General features: G+C 42.7%; 1 protein-coding gene across 1 annotated transcript in view; it reads right to left on the reverse strand.

The window, feature by feature from the left end:
* The window catches only part of LOC125429436 (monoacylglycerol lipase ABHD6-like), a 29,923-nt gene extending 25,275 nt beyond the window's left edge, over window positions 1–4,648 (reverse strand). Inside the window, 2 exon segments of the mRNA XM_048490556.1 lie at window positions 1,601–1,757; window positions 4,527–4,648. Coding sequence (XP_048346513.1) covers window positions 1,601–1,757; window positions 4,527–4,648 — 279 coding nt within the window.
* Window positions 4,649–16,392: the final 11,744 nt, after the last annotated feature.

The raw sequence follows: 16,392 nt of genomic DNA on the forward strand, positions 1-16,392 counted from the left end.
CAGAAACAACTACTTCTCCTCTAATTGACTGCCTGTCAAATACTTAATACTTTCGAATACTTAATTTTGTTTCTAGAAATCAAAAGAAGGATACTTTCCTTAAACAAGGAACTTGACCATATTTCTAAAACATGTTTTTAAAACAGCCCAACAGGAAGAATTATCCCATTTTCTACCTTTGCTAACCAGCCACATAGGAAACAACAGGACTTTATGATTTTTGGACCTAATGGAATTTCTAACGGAAAAGCAGACCCAATTAATAACCCCCTCTCGGCACACACAAATAATGAGTAACCCACTCTCGGGAACTGGTGAGAACCTGCTGGATCCCACCTCTGGTCAAAACATTTTATTTGGAAGCTGTTCCCAAGCTGTGTTTTTCTGAAAACTTTTGTGGAATCCTTTTCACTTGCTGTGCGGACCTCTTTAACACATTTCCTATGCCGCTCTGCAGTCTGTGGTCTTTCTCATTGGCACAATGTTGTGAGCTCCCACAGGCAGTCTTGTGCTATATTTCTGCCATTTTTAAAACAAAACAAAAATCAGGGTGTTGTGCCTACATAGCTATGTGGACGCATACCCTAGAGAACTACAGCGTGAGGCTTTGAAGCCTCGTAGCATTGAATCTACAGATCTGTAAAAAAAAATACCTGGCATAACCGCAAAATGGAGGCCAGGGAGCATTTTCGAGGGGGTGAGCACAAACTAATGAGATATTCTGAAAATGTTGCGCAACGTGAATGAGCCCTGGGATAATTATAATGTCCAGTGATCCTCCTTTGCAATTACAGTAATATATTAAATCCAAATTTAAATCCCATTTCACAGATTAATGAGAATGCTTTCTCTAAACAGCTTCTGGCAACAGCTGGTGATGTGGCTTGAAACTGGCGAAAAAAGAAAATGAACAGGAGCAGCTTTGGATACCAAAGGCACACGGGTCTGGAATGAATGTTTACACAAGGTGGCAAGGCAGTACCAACTTCTGTTTTTTCCATCCTCACTGGAAGCTATATCAAGAATGGTTCTCCAGTTGCACAGTGGCAGATAGGAAGGTGCTCCAAAGGGTGATCACTACTGCACAGAGGATTATCGGCTGCCCTCTTCCCTCCTTGGAAAAATTCTATAATTCCCGAAGCCTAAAGAAAGCCCAAAATATTCTGAGAGACCCGTCTCATCCAGCACACTCTCTTTTTGAACTGTTACCATCCGGCAGACGATACAGGTCTATCATAACTAGGACAAAGAGGCTTAGAGACAGCTTCTATCTAGAGCTGTGGCTATGCTAAACTCCGCGGCTTCGTGTTGATGTGTTTGGGGCTATGTAGGGATGGGTGGAGGAAGGGGAAAGTGAGGATGGGGTATGAGTCTGAAATTGTGTGCATCGAGGAATGCTGCTGTAAATTTCGTTCTGCGTGCACAATGACAATAAATGCTTATGCTTAATTCTCTGTGGTGCCTGAAACTTCAGTAGGAATAGCCTAGATCAGGGGTCCTCTTTCAAGCTGTGGGGCACGTTTGGAATTCTGACACAACAGGGTGGATGTATCAACAAAATGGCTGCCATGGGAAGCAGGGCCAACCAAAAATAATATACCTTAATAGTATCTAACCACATGTCTTTGCTGAGTGAAAACCCATGAAGCATCAGTATAGATGGCTGGACTCCAGGCTTCCCTCGAGTGAAGTAACAGAAGTTGTAGCTGTTGTGTTTGATGTGTTTCACCTTCACGCCCCGTTTCATGCGTCTAAACCTAAAAGCAAAAAACCCACACAAACAAACAAGGGGTTCTGGACTGGATGAATATTTTTAGCACCACACACTTATAGCTACGGTGGAACAGTTTCTACACGCATGAGGAAGACACTGGATTCATAGAATTGCCAATATACCAAATGAGCACGATCCCAGTCCTCAAACTATGATCCTAGTCCTCAGGATTTTTCAGAGGGGCCTAACATGGATACTTTTTCTCTTCCTCTGCTTCCAAACAAAAATGCTGGTTTTCAACACATCCTCTATCCAGGTTTTCTCCATCCTTTCTCCATTCTTTTCTCAGATCTGGTTAACTACCATCTTTTTGGGAAAAAACAGACTTCAAGCAGGATAGCACGCCATCTGGATGGGAACATTTGCATTGAAATTCGTGCCCACTAATAAGAAAACATTAGTAACAACTTACAATAGAAATGTTTATTTATGTATTTATTTGTTTGTTGGATTTCTTATACCACCACCCACCCTCAAAGGGCTCTGAGGGGTGTACAACATGTAAATTCCAATCATATAAAACCCAATTACAACCATAAAACCAGTTCAAATCAATAAATAATTTATTTAGAGATATATAAGTGACAAACATGAAAACCTGTCTAAATATTGTTACATTTCTATATGTAACATCAGTACTTATGATATTGTACTTATTTCAATGCCTTACATAAAACTTATTTCAATTTTAAAAAAATCTTGCCCATATGGGTGCCATCTTTCTCTCCCATGCAACCCGTAGGTTTTTTTACAGCTGTCCGGGCCCTGCGGGACCTTGGTGAGTTCTGCAGGGCCTGTAAGATTGAGCTGTTCCACCGGGCCTTTGGGGAGGCTGGCCGCAGATCTATCGCCCCCCACTGAGGCTGCCAATTTTCCATCTTGGCAGGGCCTTGATTCCATCTTGGGCCCTGCCCCTCCCCTCTCAGCCTTTTTGATCGGGCGCCTGTCTTTAATTTTGTCTTTAATTTTGCTTGCTCTTAACTTTGTTATTTAAATTTTAAGAAATTGCTGCTGTGGAAATTTGTTTTAATGGGGTTAGTTTTAGTTATGTATTTTATGTGCTGTTATTGGAACAGCTGTATTGTGAGCCGTCTCGAGCCCTTTGGGGATGAGGCAGCCTATATATCTAATGAACAACAACAACAACAACAACAACAACAACAGCAGCAGCAGCAGCAGCAGCAGCAACAACAACAACAACAACAACAACAACAACAACAACAACAACAATAATAATAATAATAATAATAATAATAATAATAATAATAATAATAATAATAATAATAATAATAATTGTTATAGTGCTCTTGAAAACTCATGGTTAATTGTTATAGTGCTCTTGAAAACTCATACTCTGAAAATGTTGCTGGTCTTTAAAGTGCTACCAGACTTGAATTGCACTATAGCAATTACTGATTTTTTTTTTAAAAAAACAAAACCTCAGAAGTCCTCTGGTAGCCTAGCAGGGGGGAAAATGCAAGGCAAATGGTAGCTAACAGGGAAAATAGTACAGGGAATTGCCTATGGTCATTCTCTTGCCAGTGGTGAATGCTTCTGCATCTACAAAGACAATCAATGCAGAATGCAGAATTCTTACTTTACTTAATTTTTGACTTATACCACTTACCCAACACAGGGCTTGAGTGGCTCACAACAATTCAATGAACAATTGATCAACCAAAGCAAAACTAACAAAATCTCAAAATAAGTATTTCTTTATTTCGACTACAGTCAGAGACCAGCCTAAAATAAGTAAGATAGTAAGATAGTATCCTAACTTGGGCTCATTCCGCACATGCAGAATAAGGCACTTTCAAACTGCTTTCAGTGCTCTTTGAAGCTGTGCGGAATGGCAAAATCCACTTGCAAACAGTTGTGAAAGTGGTTTGAAAATGCATTATTTTGCATGTGCGGAAGGGGTCAGACATCAAAATAAAACATAAGAATTTGGCACCCAGCAACCTACATACATCCCAAAATGCTGTCAAAACAGGCAGCTCCGCTATTCGGGTAGAAAACTGGCCTCAACTTACTGTGCAGAAGGATTGTGGGAGACGAATGGTCAGGATCTTTAACTCCAAAGCTGCTGTGTGAGGCTGCCAATTTGATTAGGGAAGGCGTTTTAAACCTCAGTTTCAATCCTCACTGGCAGTTACTAGTAACAGCCCTAATTGCCTAGACTAGCCAGATCTCATCACAGCTCAAATGGTAGGCAGGGTTGTACATGGGTGTGAGACCACGAAGGAAGTCTGGGGCTGCTATGCAGAAGAAGATTGAATGGGAAAATTAGGTGAGCAAGGCTCTGGGGAGCAACTGTCAGTCCATAACAGGAAGTAACAATTGTGAAGTTTCTAAGGATTTCATAGCCTCCTTGCTTTCTTCCTTTAAAAACAAATCCTGTTTTTCCTTGTAAAAATCCGTGTGTTAACCATCCCCCGATATTATTGGTTATTCAAAACAGTCCCTCAGACCAAGATGTCTTACAGGGGGCAATTTGTTCTTTTAACACAGCAATATTACTATTTGGAAAAACTTTTTTATTATGTTTTTATGACAATTGTATCATTTACTTTCATGAGGTCCCAGCCATGCATAGGGAATTCCGGTGTGGTTTCTCATCCAGTTACCAGTGGGGGCCAGCCTTGCTAGTATTTATCTCTCTGGGATGGATTTCTGTGGGAGACTAATTTTCGCCTAAGATAATATTTCCTAGTTCTCTCCAAATGAATATAATGCCATGATACACACTCACCATAGCCACGTCTGGAACAGTATTTTATGCCACAAGTTGTACCTTGCAACGAGAATACTTGTGATACAAGCCAAAATGGAGCCAAGAACGATGTACAGTATCTTAATCCAAGTGAGCTCCATGGTTTCTGGTTATGTGTTGCCCTTGCTGCCTGCACAACATAGTGTAAGACGTTTTGGATAACATTACAAATAAGAAAACAAGAATAAGTTGCATGTCAGGATAAAAAGAAAACGAAGTAGCATTTAATACCATCAAGGTCCATAAATTACAATGTGCTCTGCTGCTAGACCTGTCCTTGGCAGGGTGGGAGGTGGGCTGTTAGGAGTAGACTGTTTTCACCATTTGGTTTTAATGCTACTCAACTTGAACATTTTCTTTTATTTCCTGTGTGGTTTGAATTGAACAACAAGAAGAGGTGGCACAGAATTATTCATCATCATCATCATCATCATCATAATGATAATAATAGTAGTAGTAGTAGTAGTAGTAGTAGTAGTAGTAGTAGTAGTAGTAGTAGTAGTAGTAGTAGTTTGGATTCATATCCCCTTTTCTCTCCTGTAGGAGACTCAAGGGGGCTTACAATCTCCTTGCCCTTCCCCCCTCACAACAAACACCCTGTGAGGTGGGTGGGGCTGAGAGAGCTCCGAAAAGCTGCGACTAGCCCAAGGTCACTCAGCTGGCGTGTGTGGGAGTGCGCAGGCTAATCTGAATTCCCCAGATAAGCCTCCACAACTCAAGCGGCAGAGCTGGGAATCAAACCCGGTTCCTCCAGATCAGAATGCACCTGCTCTTAGCCACTGCTCTTAGCCACTACGCCACTGCGAGAGATTATTCAACATGATCTCTCCCGTCTTTACAGCAGCATCATTGATATGATTTGTGCCTTCTCTGATGGATCTAGGTCCATGGTCCTGGAGGTTTATTTCATTTTACCAGCCTCTGAATAGCCAAGGCCCTTTTTGCACGGGCCAATTACACCGGGATAAACCCAGTAAAAAGCCAGGGTTGAAGGAGATCATTGCATGGATCCAGATCCTAATGCAGATCTGCTCTGCGTCCCCCCTCCCAACCTGGGTTTTTTGACAATCGTGTTTTGTGCGATTCTTGTGTTTTAACATGGCTTGCAGCCATGGCGAAGCAAACAGGCATGGCTATGAGCCGCATTAAAACAAGAGAATCGCACATAATGCGATTTTGCAGGCAGGCAGGGAAACAAAAAAGCCAGGCAGGGAAGGAAAAAAAGCACCTCCGTGCGAAGGCGTGCACCACGGCCAATGTGCTGGCTTTCCACAGGACAGCCAGCTGTGTGGAGGGGAAGATAGGTTTATGTAACCCGCCTTCCCCCTACTTTTATTGGCCCATGTGGAAAGGGCCCTAGATAGACTAGACCATGGGTCTGCAACCTGCGGCTCTCCAGATGTTCATGGACTACAATTCCCATCAGCCCCTGCCAGCATGGCTAATGAACATCTGGAGAGCCGCAGGTTGCAGACCCCTGGACTAGACTAACTTGATCTTAGTACTCAGAAGCTAAGTAAGGTCAGACATGGAGCAGCAGTAGCGTAGGAGGTTAAGAGCTCGTGTATCTAATCTGGAGGAACCGGGTTTGATTGCCAGCTCTGCCGCCTGAGCTGTGGAGGCTTATCTGGGGAATTCAGATTAGCCTGGGCACTCCCACACACGCCAGCTGGGTGACCTTGGGCTAGTCACAGCTTTCCGGAGCTCTCTCAGCCCCACCTACCTCACAGGGTGTTTGTTGTGAGGGGGGAAGGGCAAGGAGATTGTAAGCCCCTTTGAGTCTCCTGCAGGAGAGAAAGGGGGGATATAAATCCAAACTACTCCTCCTCCTCCTCCTCCTCCTCCTCCTCCTCCTCCTCCTCCTCCTCCTCCTCTTCTTCTTCTTCTTCTTCTTCTTCTTCTTCTTCTTCTTCTACTACTACTACTACTACTACTACTACTACTACTACTACTACTACTACTACTACTACTACTACTACTACTACTACTTCTTCTTCTTCTTGGATGGAAGACCATCAAAGAAGTTTGGGGTTGCTCTGCAGAGGACGGCAATGGCAAACCATCTCTGCTTATCAATCTGCCTTGAAAACTTGATGATGGCACTTCTGCAAACTGGTTGCGACTTGACAGCTCACTTTACCTTATTAACCTTTCAGATTTCAATGTATGCGTTCGCATAAAGAAGTGTGTGTGTTTGAAAGTTCTCAGCAAGCTGTTAAGAATTTTCTGTTTATTTAAGGTAAACAGGGATTTTTTAAAAACCATTTTTAGTGTGTGTGGTGATTTTCAAACCTCCCAATAACATCGGCTACATTTGTCAGTGCAGATCAAAGCTAACTAATATTGTAAACAAAAGATGTTGATCTTTTGGCATTCATTCTTTTGGCCTTCAGGCTCAAACTACACATTGGCTGGCATTCAACTATCTAATGCACAGAAAGCAGAGTTATTCCATATTCCTATCTATTGCTGATGCCTCTTCCAGTCTTCAGAAAGGTAATTCTTGGAGTCACAGGATCCTGATAGAGGTTAGTGGGCTGGAACGGGGCGGGAAAAGGAAGACGAACTCACCCCTTTTCCTTAGCAGACTTGTGCTTGCCAAAGAAGAGGGACAAGTGATTTCAACCCCATGTCCTTTCTAATCACAGCCACCCAACCCATGTTCCTCTACATTGATATGGGTCCTACCACCCTGGAAATTATCTTTCTGGGGGCCAGAAACTATAAGATGACAGTATTGTATACACTTATTCAACTGAATATCAGAAAATTAGGGACAGAACAAACAAGACCCGTGGTGGCGAACCTTTGGCACTCCAGATGTTATGGACTACAATTCCCATCAGCCCCTGCCAGCATGGCCAATTGACCATATATGGAAGCCTATGATTATGAATGTGGGTTTTTTTTATCACTAGCTAAATCTGGTGGAAATGTAGGCAAGACTATTATGTATTATTGGTGTTAGTAATTGTAATATATGCAGAACGTTTTTTTCCAGATATAAAATAAAATTTAAGAAAAGAACAGAGAGGAATGATGAAAAACTTCCACTTCTGTGCATAGACTGGTAAACAAAAGCAAATAAGTGGTCAGGAGACATAGCTCAGTGGAAGAACCTCTTCTGTGCATGCAGACGGTTCCAAGTTCAATTCCCACCATCTCCAGTAAAAAAAGGACCAAGCATTAGGTGATGTGAAAGACCTCTGCCTGAAATCCTATTGACCTCCATGGACCAAATGGTTTGATTCAGTACAAAATAGTTTCGTGTGATTCAATCATAAGACAGTTGTATCCATAGTTTTTTAAAAATAAAAATCTTTAAATCTAAATCATCTGAGCAGAAAAAGCATGGGCAGGGAAATCTTGTTTAATTCTTCCCTTTCCGTTTGGCTGCTAATTAGTGTGATATTCACCAGGCCCTGCCCCTCAAATAAATCTCAGGGCTTGAATTGCTGGGGACTTGGCTGCTCCATAAAGGAGAGATGGGAGGGGGATGTGGTGAGATCAGCAAGATCAAATAGATTTGTAAAGATAAGAACTGTGTCCTTTCCAGAAGCCATCCAGTGTGGCTGGTTGACAAAGTCCTAGGCTTCCACACTCTATCATAAGGCAAGTTGCTTCCTTAAAAACCTGCTGAAGCTTCAAGGGCAACTCCAGGAAAAGTCAATCCTCAGTATTATACAGAACTAAATAAAGATGTGTGGTTTCCGGGCTGTATGGCCGTGTTCTAGCAGCATTCTCTCCTGACGTTTCGCCTGCATCTGTGGCTGGCATCTTCAGAGGATCTGATGCCAGCCACAGATGCAGGCGAAACGTCAGGAGAGAATGCTGCTAGAACACGGCCATACAGCCCAGAAACCACACAGCACCCCAGTGATTCCGGCCGTGAAAGCCTTCAACAATAAATAAAGATGCTTTTTGGCCCTTCTGTCATTGTTTATTTATGGAAAGCAGAAGGCATAAGATTTATGAATCAAGGCCAGCTCTCATCAAATGTTCTCATACAGCCCTTTGATTTTGTAATTGGGTCTTCTTGTTCTCCCTACATATTTGTCTACTGCTGTGAGCAGACTGCCCAGGCTCTGGGCGGGAGCGGTGCTAGTGATGGAAACCTGCTCTTTGGTTCTTTCCCCTTCTCTGTTGAGAAGTGGGGCCATTGGTGGGTGTACTCCTCAAAACAGAGCATGGGTCAGGGGCCCCTGTTGCTCATTAGCAGAGACTGCCCCTGGCCCTATCTAATGCAAACCGCAGCTGCTGAAAGGGTTTTGAACAGTTTTTTTATTATTATTATTATTATTATTATTATTATTATTATTATTATTATTATTATTATTATTATTATTATTATTTACTCAATAAAATTCTTTTATTGAATTTCTTCTTTACTCAATAAGAAATTATGGGATTCCCTGCTAGTGGACATAGTGATAGTTATGAGCACAGATGGATGAAGGAAGAACTAGACAACATAGAATTCAGTTTGGATAAAGGTCTCCAATAGATTCACAATAAATATGGAAATTCATTTTATGAAATTCATGTGATTGGGTGAGGAAATTATCAAATGTTTTGTTGGCAGTGTGGTGAGTCTCACGTTCATTTCTTTTCTTAATGTAGTAAACTTGCAAAATTCTAGAATATTATCTTGAGATACACTGAGAAGCTCAGAAGCTATTAAGACTCCTACAGAATTGGCAAAGTATGTGAATCTGGAGTTGAAAGGAAATGTAGTTTATTCTGCAAATATGACTGTTTCATATTACGTGTAAAATAATGTAATTTTCCCAATGGTGGATTTCCCCCCAATATTTGGGATATAGTGATTTAAATGTTACTTGCTAATATTGTTTTATCAGCAAATTAAAAACACAACACAATATAGGAATATGGAGATTCTTGGTTTAGAACAGTGGTTCTCAACCTTCCTAGTGACCCTTTAATACAGTTCCTCATGTTATGGTGACCCCCAACCATAAAATTATTTGTGTCTCAGTTCCTAAGACCATTGGAAATATGTGTTTTCCGATGGTCTTAGGCGAACCCTGTGAAAGGGTCGTTCGACCCCCAAAGGGGTCGCAACCCACAGGTTGAGAACTGCTGGTTTAGAAGTAAAGATGAGTTTAGGTAGGGTTGATAAGAATTCTTATAAAATTATACATGGTGTGGAGAAGAGAAAATAACTTTTTTTCCTTCTCCCAAAATACAGAAAGCAGGGGCATCTGACAAAGTTGATGGGTAATGGAGTCAAGACAAAAGACATCTTCACATAATACTTGTTTTAATACCAAGGTAAGTTTGTAATACTACCGATTAGTCTGGTTAGTTACCATCTTTAGACACTGCTCGTTAGAACTGCCTAGTTGCCCATTCAATGCCATGTATTAATTGCCTTCCTCTTACTTACCAAGCTAAGCTCATCAAAATGGTGAAAGGTAAGAGATATACACTAAGAAGATGAACATATTGTGCAGAGTCTCTACAAGTTATTTCTGCTGGACCTTTTCCAATTCCATATATCAGACATATATTGAGCCTTACCTGAGACTGCCAGTTCTGGAGTGGTGTCCACCCTTTCTAGTGCTGATGTAGTTCCTGGGATCTGCATCTTCATGCTGGGTGGAGGAGCCTTTTTAAAGTCTTTTGGTTTTGTGGAGGTGTTATGACGATTCTATCTCCTACACCTGAAGCTTTTTTCCCCACTGATGGAGAATCATCATTTCCCTAACATGGAGACACCCAGAGGTTCCGTGATCTAAGGGTTAGAGGCCATGGCTCCTGCTTGTTTGCATTCTTTGTTTCTCTTCTGGGTGTCCATAACTGCAGAAACATATCTGGCCATATTTCATTGGGAAGGCCAAGGGAGGCTGTTAAGGAGGGTCATGCCATCTTACAGAAGTCTGTCATACTATCCGTCCAGGATGACAGAAGAAGAATTCATGGTAGGGTTGCTAGGCCCTCCTGAGGTCACTCTGCGAGAGCGAAGGTGAGGTGGGGATCCAAAAGAATTTTTAGTAACAAAGGTTTCCTCGCCCAAGCCCCCTCCCTCAAGCAAAGAAAGGGGCAGAGGCGTACCCTAAGAGGCAAACCTAGGAGCCCTAGGGGCCAAAAGAAACCCATGAGTTGGATGCCCCCCCCCACCATGGGCAGACACCCCACCACGACCCCAAAAATCTTTTTTTGCACCAGGTCATTTCTAAATCATCATCACATTATAGAAAATGGCCCAACTCACAAATCTGAACACAGCAATGGTGAAACACACAGGTTCTTTGATAGAGACTGAGTGAGGATAAAAAGGCACGAATGCAGGCTGAGAATCCGATAGGTGCGTAGTGCACCTGAAAGGGGATTAAATTCCAGTTCAGGGAGTTACATTATTAGTCGCAATTGCTATATGGAACCCTCACGTTCAAAGGCAGTATGCCTCTTGGGGAGGCAAGGGTGTGGAGATGGAAAAGCGGGCCCAATTAGTAACCCCCTCTCGGCACACACAAATAATTAGTAACCCACACTCTCGGGAACTGGTGAGAACCTGCTGGATCCCACCTCTGCTTGCAGGGGATTGTGGGTAGGGTTGCCAAATCCATGTTGGGGAACTCCTGGAGATTTGGGGATAGAGTCTGGAGAGAACAGGGACTTCAATGGGGTACAATGCCATAGAGTCCACCCTCCAAACCATCCACTTTCTCCAAGGTAAACGATCTCTGTAGTCTGAAGATGAGCTGAAATTCCAGGGTATCCCCAGGCCACACCTGGAGGCTGACATCCCTAACTCATGTCCCCATCCTGAGGACTAAATTTTGGTGCTTTGGAGGGCAGAGCGGCAGCAATATGAATATTTTAGGTAAGCTTTTCTGGGAACATTTTTTTTCTTTCTGAGAGAAGGATTCTTAAGAATGTCATCTTGAGTTCCTTGGAAGAAAGGAAGGGTGTAGAGGCAATAAATGTATTTATTTATTTATTAACTTTCTATGCCACCCCACCCCTTTTGGGCTCAGGGCAGTTTCCAACAAAAATAAATTCACATAATAAATATAATAAAATCTAGACATAAAACTATACATAATTTCCACAAATCCGACGGTGACAATATTCTTTCTTACCCTGTCATTACAGTGAATTTTAAAGGTTTTTTAAATTATTTCTACCCCCACAAGTGATAGGTGTATACATGTGTGTATATTTATTAATTTTTTTAACCCCACCCTTCCTCTAAGGATTTCAGGGCACTGTAAATTCACATGGTGCATACCCAATATTTAGCCACTTCTGGAACCCTACCAATGGGTTGAGGAGCAGGACAATGTTAAAATAAAGTATAATAATGACTTTGCCCTTTTAAAAGTTATGAACAAAATTTGTGCATTGCAACATTAAAACTTCAAATGATTTTTAAAAAATTGAGCAGGAACAGTTCCTGCACATTCAAGAACAAAATTTATATTTTCTTTGTGGAATGATATTAAGCAGACCTCCTGCCTGCCTGCCAAAAACCACTACAAAGTGATCTGGTTGACTGGGTCTTATGGATTTTCTGGGCTGTGTGGCCATAGTCTGGTAGTTTTTGCTCCTAACATTCTGCTCTCTCTCATCTATGGCTGGCATCTTCAGAGGCATATCACAGTGAGATGTATTTTTTATTCTTATTTTTTTATTTTAATTTTTATTCTTAGTTGATAGTTCCATGGGAATGTCAACTCAATGCATGGCAGCTGTAAAAAAGGCAAACTCTGTGCTGGGGATCATTAGAAAAGGAATTGATAATAAAACTGCAAAGATTGTCATGCCCTTATATAAAGCAGTGGTGCGACCGCACTTGGAGTACTGTGTCCAGTTCTGGTCGCCGCATCTCAAAAAGGATATTGAGGAGATAGAAAAAGTGCAGAGAAGGGCAACAAGGATGATTGAGGGACTGGAGCACCTTCCCTATGAGGAGAGGCTGCAGCGTTTGGGACTCTTTAGTTTGGAGAGGAGGTGGCTGAGGGGGGATATGGTTGAAGTCTACAAAATTATGCATGGGGTAGAAAATGTTGACAGAGAGAAAATTTTCTCTCTTTCTCACAATACTAGAACCAGGGGGCATACATTGAAAATGCTAGGGAGAATTAGAACTAATAAAAGGAAACACTTCTTCACGCAACGTGTGATTGGTGTTTGGAATATGCTGCCACAGGAGGTGGTGATGGCCACTAACCTGGATAGCTTTAAAAGGGGCTTGGACAGATTTATGGAGGAGAAGTCGATTTATGGCTACCAATCTTGATCCTCCTTGATCTGAGATTGCAAATGCCTTAACAGACCAGGTGATTGAGAGCAACAGCTGCAGAAGGCCATTGCGTTCACATCCTACATGTGAGCTCCCAAAGGCACCTGGTGGGCCACTGCGAGTAGCAGAGAGCTGGACTAGATGGACTTTGGTCTGATCCAGATGGCTTGTTCTTATGTTCTTATGTTCTTATGTATTTCTCTTTGTGGCACAGAGTGGGGTGATTGTGTGGTGGGGCATGCGCAGGCAAAACATTAGGAGCAAAATCTACCAGACCATGGCCACACAGCCCAGAAAACTGACAATACCCAGTTGTTTCTGGCTGGGAAAGCTTTCAACAGTGCATTGATCTACTTCAGTGATGGCAAACCTTTTCGAGACCAAGTGCCCAAATTGCAACCCCAAAACCACTTATTTTTTGCAAAGTGCCAACACGGCAATTTAATCTGAATACTGAGGTTTTAGTTTAGAAAAAAATGGTTGGCTCCAAGGCACGCGTTACTCAGGAGTAAGCTTAGTGAAGCAGCTGTGCAATGCTTCCAATGGGTAAATCACGATCCTAGGAGAGTTTACTCAGAAGCAAGTCCCATTGCCAGCAACTGAGCTTACTCCCAGGTAAATTATCATGCCCAGGCCAGCCTAGATGTGTGTGTGTGTGTGTGGGGGGGTGATTTTCCACCCCGCTCCCACATGATGAACTCTGTCTGCGAGTGCCCACAGAGAGGGCTCTGTGCCACCTCTGGCACCCGTGCCATAGGTTCGCCACCACTGATCTAGTTGATTTCAGCACCCAAGGAGAAGCAGATGGATTCACATGGAACTTTTTTCCTTTGAGGTGCCTTGCAACATCGTTTTCCATTTATAGCCTTTTTGTGTTTGTTTGTTCACCACATTTTCTCAATGTTGGGTTGAAGGCAGTTTGAAAAAGAACAATGAGAAACCTTTGGAAAGTTAACAAATGGACAATGGCAATGTTAGGATTGGGAAACAGTTTGTGAGGGGAGAAGGGGCGTCAGTCTCCCCTCTTCCCAATCTGAAACAGCCCTGGAGGAGAGCTGTTTTATTATGTCAGAGATTTGTATGTGTAGGACATCAGTGGGTGTGTGGCTCCCCACCCCAAGGCAAATAGTGACCTCCAGGACAATTTTGGCATGATGGGAAAACATCTCAGTTGGCATGATGGGAAAATTTTCTCAGTGTTGGGTTGAAGGCAGTTTGAAAAAGCACAATGAGAAACCTGTGGAAAATTAACAAATGGACAGTGGCATGATGGGAAAAGCTGAAGCCCTTTCTTCCTCCAGACCGTCATCCTGATACAAAGTTGGGCTGCATGCTTGGAAAATGAATTCTCAGCAATTTGAGTGACATTCTGAAAGTCAAGTTGGGGAACCCAGACCCAATCTGTGAACAATCATAATGTGAACAATCATAAGAGAGAATTTTTTCTCTCTTTCTCACAATACTAGAACCAGGGGGCATCCATTGAAAATGCTGGGGGGCGGGGAGAATTAGGACTAATAAAAGGAAACACTTCTTCACGCAACCTGTGATTGGTGTTTGGAATATGCTGCCACAGGAGGTGGTGATGGCCACTAACCTAGATAGCTTTAAAAAGGGCTTGGACAGATTTATGGAGGAGAAGTCGATCTCTGGCTACCAATCTTGATCCTCCATGATCTGAGATTGCTAATGCCTTAGCAGACCAGGTGCTCGGGAGGAGCAGCAGCAGAAGGCCATTGCTTTCACATCCTGCGTGTGAGCTCCCAAAGGCACCTGGTGGGCCACTGAGAGTAGCAGAGTGCTGGACTAGATGGACTCTGGTCTGATCCAGCAGGCTAGTTTTTATGTTCTTATAATGTCTATTTTGAACCTTAGTTTCTGCAGGGTTTTTTAAAAAAATTTTTTTCCAGAATTTTACATGACTACAAGTTGGGGACCTGGATGGACTTCTGCGGGGTATCTCATTTCCTCTTTCCCTCCCCTGAAAGCCCCTATAATCTCTCCTCTTTTCCTGCTTCCTTCCTGCCTTCCCACCTAATGACAAATCTACCTTTATCTGTTCCCAATCTTCAGCTTCCTCCCTTCTGACAGCCTCTACCCAGTTGACTAGCAAGGCCATGTTTTCAAAACGCAGATTTAAAAATACAATTCCTTCCTTAGTCTGGGGAGTTGGTGGAGTCGATCCTGCTACCACATCAGCGCTGCTGATCCTGCAGCACCACATTTCAAAGCTCGAGAAGATCGCCTCTCTCTCTATTAAGCAACCTTTGCAGGCAAGCTGTTCTGTGATCAAGATGATAATTGCTGGTTCCACACAAAAACTGAAATTATTCATCAGGCCAGATAAGTATTTAATGGACTGCAAATTAAATACCGCAGAGATTGGTCTTCTGTTATGACGGTTTATTTGTCTGCCTGCTCTCCCAGTTTGCCAGACAGGCATCTTATAAAAAGATTGCTTGGGGTGGGTCCATTAGCCACGGTGCATGACCAGCTTCCTCCCAAGTGGGCCGTTTGATTGACAGGCATGGCAGGAGGTGAATATCATCGGGCTTGTTCCCATAATCCAAGCAGATGGCCTTCTTTTATATTTTATTTTTTTCAGCAGCAAGCTGAGTCCATCCAGTCATGTATCCATTCATCACAATTATTAATAAGAGATCAATGTTTTCCTGAAAACTAGAGGAAGTTTCTTGTGCCTTTCACTGTGCTGCGTTTTCTGTATCATCCACATAAGAACATAAGAACATAAGAACAAGCCAGCTGGATCAGACCAGAGTCCATCTAGTCCAGCTCTCTGCTACTGGCAGTGGCCCACCAGGTGCCTTTGGGAGCTCACGTGCAGGAGGTGAAAGCAATGGCCTTCTGCGGCTGTTGCTCCCAATCACCTGGTCTGTTAAGTGATCAATAAGGTTTTGCGGCAAATAAGCAAAGTTATCTTCCCCTGTAATGTGAAAAATCTGGAAAGATATGTCTACGCTGTATGCAGTGAGATTGTTGCTAAAGCAGTCCAGATACATTAATTTGTCTTCGATCTGAGCTCCAAATTTGAGTCCCTCCTTAGAATAATACAGCCTCCCCTAGGACCAGCCGGAAATGGACTGCCTTTGTTTCTCTCCGGAGCATGCTTGGGATCATCATCAGTATTTAAGGCAGAGGCTGTTTGGGAGACCAGCACTGACCAAAGGGCCTACTCCCCTTCTGGTGTATTTCACTTACATCCATCATCAGCTGCAGGAGTACACAAGGCAATTCCTAAGGTATAGAGCAGAAAAATAACATCATTGTTGTCTCCCAGAATAGTTCCCTCTTAAACAACACTTGCATTCACCTTTTTAAAGCACCCCCCCCCACCAACCCATCTTTCTTCATCCAGCCCAAGGCAACTAACAATAATTTACAAAAACACCATATTGAAACAGCAGCAACAGTCTAGGCATCACTTTCAGTCTAGGCATCACTTTCAGTCTAGGCATCACTTTCAGATGCTAGACAACAGTCTAGCTCACTTTCAATGGTGTTTAAACTAGGGAGCCTGGATTCTCCTTTTAAATCTACCTTAAAGGGAGAATCTGG

Source organism: Sphaerodactylus townsendi, linkage group LG03 (genome assembly GCF_021028975.2).
Source record: "Sphaerodactylus townsendi isolate TG3544 linkage group LG03, MPM_Stown_v2.3, whole genome shotgun sequence".
Lineage (NCBI taxonomy): Eukaryota > Metazoa > Chordata > Lepidosauria > Squamata > Sphaerodactylidae > Sphaerodactylus > Sphaerodactylus townsendi.